General features: G+C 43.0%; 1 protein-coding gene and 1 pseudogene across 1 annotated transcript; one reads left to right on the top strand and one right to left on the bottom strand.

The window, feature by feature from the left end:
- Positions 1 to 798: 798 nt before the first annotated feature.
- LOC136480258 (uncharacterized protein At2g34460, chloroplastic-like) lies at positions 799 to 6,783 on the bottom strand. The gene is given in 4 exon segments (XM_066477853.1): positions 799 to 906; positions 6,284 to 6,409; positions 6,497 to 6,718; positions 6,721 to 6,783. Coding segments are annotated over 4 exon segments (519 nt in total).
- Positions 3,156 to 3,236, top strand: LOC136484541 (small nucleolar RNA Z195/SNORD33/SNORD32 family; annotated as a pseudogene).
- Positions 6,784 to 8,227: the final 1,444 nt, after the last annotated feature.

Consider the following 8,227-nt stretch of genomic DNA (forward strand, 5'->3'; position numbering starts at 1 on the left):
CGAGATATGGATCCCGAGTAAAGAGTGTCCTGAAAAATTTCAATAACAAAAATGCTATGCATAAACTATTGGTGGACAAAGAGTACTTTCCAGTAATGACAAGATGAGAAAACACTAAAACACACTGGAGGCCTCTAAACATATTAGTATTCCTTAATCTGGATCGGATTAGTTTTATTGTACAATCCATTATTTCTAATATGCATACAAGATGAGCATTTTTCTTATAGAAGAGCTCCCTCCTGTAAAAGGGAAAAATGCATTCAGTCCAACTGTAGAAATTTGACCAATGTTAGTGTTTTGATAACGTGGATTGTACATATAAAAACGATATCGATTAACGCCAATTATACTACTTCCATAAAATGAAATGACATCCTATTGACTTCCAACAGTAAAAAGTTCTATGGTAATAGCATATCCTAGTTACATGGGTTTGCATATTGTGTTAGTGGAATTAGCGTGAAGCCACAACTTAAATTCCACTGTCTCTTCTTTTGCAGGGGCATTTGATAGGGATTCAGATTCTCCTTACAGATGTTTCTCAGCTGAATCAAATCGCTTAGTAAGAATAGGTGAAACAATTTGGCTATCAATCCAGATTCACCCTAAAATGAACTAGAATCACTGCAAAACACCTATTTGGGTGATTCTCCTTCCTAGCTCAAAACGAAGAAACATTACCAGGTGTTCCCTGGAGAATCACTTCACCAAAAACAACGTTTGGTTCATATTCTCCTGATTCCAGCAAGAATCGGAAACAATTCTTGCAACCAAATGGGGATCACCGTTGCTAAATTATGCAAATCTACCCTCTAATCCACCTAACTTAAATCTTGTTACAAATCTTGTTACGCCTGCCTTTCGGCATGCTTCAACCAGGTTCACTGTGCCAAAGTTGTCTACCTGCAATACCAAAATTTATCACGGCTGTTATTTGTGAAACAAAAGGAGTATCTATCCGCATTCAACTTTTTGCCAGTGATATGATTGGATCCTTAAAGCTCTTATTTGCAAGGCCATGGACTGATTGTTCGTTAAATATACCAAATATATACAAACATCAAGAGTTACCAAACACTATGAGTAAATAATATAATTTGACAGACCCACTACGCCACATCTTTTTAAACTTGCTTAAACAAATAGAAAACTGATGAACCAGTGGACCAAATCAGCTCAGTTACACAAAACATTGTTGGATTACCAGTATTACTTTAAGCCAGTCACCATATAGACAACCGTGGATGAAAAGACGGATTAGGGATGTCTACACTATGAATAGTACTCAATGCAAGAACCAATAGGTCTAGAAAACTAGCACTGAGGCAAAATTAGTGGGCACAAGTGAACTTAGATCATCTTATAAGTACCAAACATGAAACATGTTAAAATTGCCCCACAAAAGAATACTGAGAGTTGTATGCCGCGTGAATTCAAACTTTAATTGAATTCTCAATGGCCCGCTGGCCTGGTTTTAGGAATTCAGGGGTCCAAATTAACTGTCCAGATATTGAACCAGATCCCACTAGGAACAGCAGAATGGTGATGTGGCAACCCTCGAATATAGCATTCTTTTCGGATATTTTGGAGCGAATTCTTTTCAGAATTGAGAATTTGATGCATACAATTTGCAAAGTAACAATTCCATACTAACTACCCTATTCTTCTTCTTTTTTTTCACGAGCACGCTTGGATCGCATGTATTTTATTAAGTGGGAAACTGCCCTATGCTTCTATCACCGTCGATGCTCCATCTACGACTCCGGTGACTACAGCTGTAGAAGAGCCTGAAGAATCTGAAGATGATGAAACGGTGATGGGAGGCGTACTTCAGAAGGGTGACCGTGCACCTGGTATGCTGGACCGGGTGGCAAGAAGCAGGCGGCCCAACACTACTAGAAACTCGAATTGTTCTGTGGGTGATGAATTTTTCTGTGCGTTTTTTTCGGTACACACAGAAAAATTATGATTATTCTGTCGGCTCCAAAATATCCCGACAGAAAAATGCAAAAATCGATATAATAATTAAATGATTTTTCTGTGTGTGACAATACACACATAGAAAAAATCAGCACTCACAGAAAAAATGCAACTTATTCTATCGGTTCTTTAAAAACGCACAGAAAAAAATACATGCACGCACAAGAAAATCCTACTTGATAAACCGGCCCCTGCGCCGCTCCGAGCACCCCGCCCTTCTCTTCCCCAGCGCCCCACCCCTCCGACCCCAGCGCACCTCCTCTCCCTTCTTCCCCGCAGGCGCCCCGGCCCCAGCGCCCCTCCTCTCCCTTCTTCCCCGCAGGCGCCCCGGCCCCAGCGCCCCTCCTCCCCCGCAAGCGCCCCGCCCTCCCCCTTCTTCTTCCCCATCGGCGCCCCTCCCCTCCCCCTTCTTCTTCCCCGGCGGGTGCCCCTCCCCTCCCCCTTCTTCACCCAGCCAGATCCGGCCCTCCCACTCTCGGATCCGGCCGGTGGCTATGGTGGTGGTGGTCGACGGCGGGGCGTGGTGGTGGCAGCGGCCCTCCCCTCCCCCTTCTTCTCCCCCGTCGGCGCCCCTCCCCTCCCCCTTCTTCTTCCCCGGCGGGTGCCCCTCCCCACTGCCTTCTTCACCCGGCCGGATCCGGCCCTCCCTCTCCCGGATCCGGCCGGCGGCTACGGTGGTGGTGGTGGTGGCCAGCAGCGGGGCATGGTGGTGGCGGTGGCCCTCCCCTCCCCCTTCTTCTCCCCCGCCAGCGCCCCTCCCCTCCCCCTTCTTCTTCCCCGATGGGTGCCCCTCCCCACCTCCTTCTTCACCCGGCCGAATCCAGCCCTCCCTCTCCCGGATCCGGCCGGTGGCTATGGTGGTGGTGGTGGTGGCCGGCGGTAGGGCATGGTGGTGGCGGCGGCCCTCCCCTCCCCCTTCTTCTCCCCCGCCGGCACCCCTCCCCTCCCCTCCCCCTTCTTCTTCCTCGGCGGGTGCCCCTCCCCTCCTCCTTCTTCACCCGGCCAGATCCGGCCCTCCCTCTCCCAGATCCGGCCGGTGGCTGCGGTGGTCGTGGTGGTGGCCAGCGGCAGGGCATGGTGGTGGTGGCAGCCCTCCCCTCCCCCTTCTGCTCTGATATTTTGATCATGTCTGTGGTTGAGGTTTATTAGAGTTGTATAAGATGAATTTTAATGGGAGATGTGATGATATCATAACATAGGAGATATCTGCATTCATTGTGATGATCACATCATGCACTACCATCTGATCTCTCTTTAACATTTCATTTTTACTGTAAACTTTTGCCAGTTTTATAGTATCTTGTAAGTCAGCAGTAGTTCTCTAAAGTCTAAATAGTTATTTGTTGGTTGTATTTTTTATGTGCAATCTGTGATGCAAATTCCCATTTCCTGAATCACTGTGATTATTGCACTCTGTGATGCAAATTCCCATTTTCTAAATCACTGTGACTAATCCATTGCCATTTCATTTGTTTTCTGACTACAGTCCTACTATTATTATTGGAGTTCACTTGATTGGCCTTTCTGCTAGTGGCATCTTGACTGAAAACTGATGTGAATGGATTAGTAGCATACTTAATAGTGAAGTAGTTGATAAGTAGAGTTTAGAAATTTCCTTGGTGTTTATTTTTTCATTCAGATTGCCTTATTTGGAAATTAGTAGCTCAGGTTGTTCACATCTTGTAACCTTGTATGTGCATCAGGTAAACCTTATCGATGGCTTGAAAAATTATGCCAACATATTATAAACGCACAATTAAAGCCAACATATGTATCCTCTCAGTCATTTAGTTCTTTGTATCTGCATTTTGTACTGAATTTATGTGTTATCCATTTACATGCCCATCCACTTGCAATGTGTGGTACGAAAAAGTAAAGTTAGTGTTTGTTTCTTACCTGTTGCGTATTTAACCAGTTGAGTATTAACAAAATGTTATCTGAACGCTTAGTTATCTGCAGGGGCTTTGGCTAATCAAATTTCATACTTTCCAATGACAAGTTACAACTGTGGGATATGTAGGATGGCTTTTTTTCTACTGAAGTCTGGAGGAACTTAGCAAATACTACCTCCTGTATCGCAGTCACATTTTGGTTTTGCCCTAAGTTCTAATCTGTGTTCTATGCTTTCTCAAAGTGTATTAAGGTTGCTTGTGTTTACAGCACAAAACATGTGTCTCGAATCAGAACAAGAGCTTAAATGCTTTTTTAGCAACATGTTGATAACTTTTGAGATGAAACAGCTAGCATGAAATCCCCTAAAGAAATGTAAAGCCTATGTTTGTACTATGTATCATAGCGTAATGTTTAACTTATTCTGAGTTGTTTGGATTTATATGTAGCACCATCTGTGAATGAGGAGGAATACCAGAACTATGAGAAGGTGGTTCCAAGATGATGTTTATTTTTTTGAGAACACATATGATGTCCTTTGTTTAATTTGTTTCCAGTAAATATATTGTGTTTATTTATTGCTTGTGTTATGTTCTACTGAAATTGCAGGCTGCTGATGCTTTTAGGGAGGGTAGCCAGAAAGAAGTCGATTATCTTATACAGGAAGTAAGTGTCACACTTCTTTATTTTTTGGAGGGAAAGATAATGTGTGGACATTACGTGTTGAAGATTTTTTCGGCCTGCTTAATACCTTAGAGCTACACGATTCTAATAAAAAGTCAATGATGTGACTGTGGTCATAATTATTAAACATAAAACATTGGAAGGTTTTAGCTGCTTGTTTTATTATGATGGCTACATAGAGACCATAATTCAAGAAAACATATTACTAACTAAAATACTCTCTGGATATCAAGGGCAAGCGCTGTTATCAGATGGCTCGATGGGCTGATGAGAAATCTGCTGGGGAGATTATCAAGCCCAAGTAAGTGTAATGTTTATGTCGAATGGAATTATTGGACTGTTTTTTTATTTTTTGTAGCCTCAGAATGTGTACTTATAAGATCAAGTTATGGGCTTCCTGCAGGAAAACAGAGTCAAAAAATGAATTTTGTCTTGATCTACGCAAACCTGAGCTACTAATGAAAGAGCTAAGAGCTGCTCATTTTCAATGGTAGCAACATCGATCTGGTTGTCAGCATAGTAGTGCAATAGTTATTAGTAGTGAAATTCATGAACTACTGAGATGAGATGGTAATGGTTTTGAATGTATTGATGCCAGAACATTTGGACATTATCTACATGTAGCCTGGATGCTATGAATGAATGTGCTGAACATTTGGACTCCATCTTTATATGTTGTGATGAAATTACTGTATGGACAGTCCATATTTTAATATGTTGTTGCTACTGTTTCCAAATAATTATTGTATCCAATTTGCTGCATGGGTAAGTGTATATTATTCTGTCGGTGGTCTGTTAACACCTGACAGAAAAATACAATTTTTCTGTGCGTTCACCTAACCGGACAGAAAAATACAATTTTTTCCTATGAGGGCACCTCTGCAACTCTGACGGGACAACACTAACAGAAAAATGATTTTTCTGTCGGGTTTTTCTTTTTTTTTTGTGAGGAATAACACACAGAAAAATTAGTTTTAATCTGGGCGAACACAATTTTTTTGTGAAAAATTGTTTCTGACGGCGAACACATAGAACAATTGAATTTTTCTGTCATTATATTTCCGTGTGTATTTTTCTGAGGGTACACCGTCAGAAAAATATTTTTTTAACGATATTCGCATTTTTCTGTGTGTTTTCGCACACACAGAAGAATGCGAGTTTCCTGTAGTGCAATCCGCATATGATCGGCCTAGAATAAGCGAAGTAGGAGTATCGGGCCAGTGTGGCCCAGAACGAGAGGTAGTCCCAACAAGGCCCCTCTATGTAACGGATGAGTGAGGAGAGGAGAACTCGAACTTGGTCATCTACCTGAACCGTACCCAGAGGGTGACGGCGGCGGCGAGCGCGGCGGTGCCGGCGACTCGAGACCTTGATCCACCAATTACTCAATATATAAGTTATCTGTAGTCGTAATCAGTAGTAGTAAGGTTACAGTTTCTTTGAATTAAGAGATGGCAGCATAGCCTGAACGTGTGAATAGCAACTTCAAACTAATTGGTTCAGAATAACTTGCTGCCAAGAATGCTGACCAACCTACATTTACCAAAGTTTCTACAGAATCTGAACACTTTTGACAGGTACAAACATTTAAATCTGGGCATTCTGGCAAGAACATTCCCTACACTATTTCATAATTTTAGCCCTATAATAGCACCTGAAAGATCTAATCAAAGCAATGAACAAGAAAGAAGCATCAGTCACTCTGTACAAATTAACAGATACAAACCTTCCACGGAGCAAAATGGTCAAAGGACCGCCGGAATCCCGTCGTGCAGACGACAGCGTCGACGCCGCGCACCGCCTCCACTAGCTTGTCGACGCCCTCCGTAACGTCAGCCCTGACCCTCAGTCACTCAAAGAGTCAAAGGCCCAAATTCACAACACCACCCCCACCAATTTAACGAGGGCGACAACAAGAAGCACGTGAGCTTAAACTCACGAGCTGAAGGTTGGGGTCCTGGGGCAGGCTGCCACGGGCCCTGTTCACGTCCGTCGTGCCGGCAACGATGGCCAGCAGCTTCTCCACAACGCGCTTGCCGGTGCGCCCCATCGAGCCGGCCACGAAGACGGTCGTCGTCTTCTTCTCCTCGGCGTCCGGCGAGCTCGCAGATGCCTCGTTCATGGTGGAGGCCGCCCTGCAGCAGAAGAAGAGCTTTCTTGCGCGGCTGCAGGGACGGCGGAAGGCAGGTGCGGGCGCGCGGTGACGCCGCAGACAGCGCTGGCCATGAGTTTTTGGGTGGCGTGGGCGTGGCAGTGGCCAACTGAGCCGTGAACCGTGAGGGCGGAAGGCAGCACAGCACTTGCTCAGTTGCTCTCCCTCTGGCTACGCCTGGGCCATTCGCTTAATTCAGTTAGTTAAATCGTTCCATCGGTTATCAAAAATTTTGATTTTAACCAAATGTAAACTGAATTTGTTGTTAATAAATAACTAACAGCTGAACAAAATCAGTTTTGGTACTTTATACATGAAGATAATTCAATAATATAATGGTATTGAAAAGCACCTAAGAAAAACGCATCATATTATAACAAATGAAAAGAAACAACAACAACAAAGAATGCTTCTACCAAATAAAATATCATAGAAATATATTTAAAAATATAAATGCATATATTTTTAATGTTTAATATAAAGTCATACGAAACCAAATAAATTTATTAACAAAAAAATCACGAAAATTTTGGTTAACCAACTTTTTTGGTTAAAAGGTGAAATTTTGCCCATCCTAGCTCTAGGAAACATGCCAAAGTTCACACCAGCTTAAAGATGAAAAAGAAATTCACACATCCCAACTTTTAGGGCATGTTTGTTTTCAGGTTTTTGCTGGTTTCTATCCGACAGAAGCCAGAAGGTGAATCAAACAACCCAATTGTTGAATTGGCTTTTAAAAACCTAGAAAATAGATTAAGAGGAAATAAACTAAAACCTAAAAGGCACACTATGAGCATACTTTTATAACTTTTGGTATGATAAAAGCTAAAATTTTATTAAAAAACTAGCAAAAAGCCATCAGCCAAAAGATAAAATCTAGAAAGCTAGCTTTTGATCCAAAAAGCTAAAAGTTGTAGCTCAAACAAATAGGCCATTGGTCCTCCAAGTATGGTCAAGAAAATTTTAAAACCATCTACATAAATAATCACAAGCATATGAAATCAAACATATATTAGTTTTTGAAGTAAAAAAGTTTGTGGCATACTACTGATGCCCGCCGAACAACCCACCTGCTCGCCTCCTGATTGGGTTCTTAGCCGTCGTCGCTACCCTAGGTCCCCCTGTTTCTGTTGTTTTGGCAACGTTGCCGATTGCAAGGAGGAGAGGGGATTTGCCTCTTCGGACATCTAAGGTTAGTTTTTAGTTAAGAGTTTGGCTCACATGGTCCCTTTCCCGCCATCATGTTGGTTTGTGGCTTCCAACATTGTTGTCCGCATCGGTGGTGGCAGCTTAGGGGTCTTCTTCGTCTTCGGTGGCTGCACCTCAAGAAAGTCATCCCATTCAGATCCTCTCCTCCCCTTCATCCCCATCTAGATGCAATCGTCTCCTCCGTTGTTCCAATTTCCATCATCCAAGATCCAACCACTGGCGTTGCTGACCTGGGTATAGTTCTTAAGCACATAACCATAGAGTGCTTCGGATGGAGAACGACTAATTGTGAAGTGCGGGCAAGTGTTA

This window comes from Miscanthus floridulus, chromosome 9, assembly GCF_019320115.1.
Source record: "Miscanthus floridulus cultivar M001 chromosome 9, ASM1932011v1, whole genome shotgun sequence".
Classification (NCBI taxonomy): domain Eukaryota; kingdom Viridiplantae; phylum Streptophyta; class Magnoliopsida; order Poales; family Poaceae; genus Miscanthus; species Miscanthus floridulus.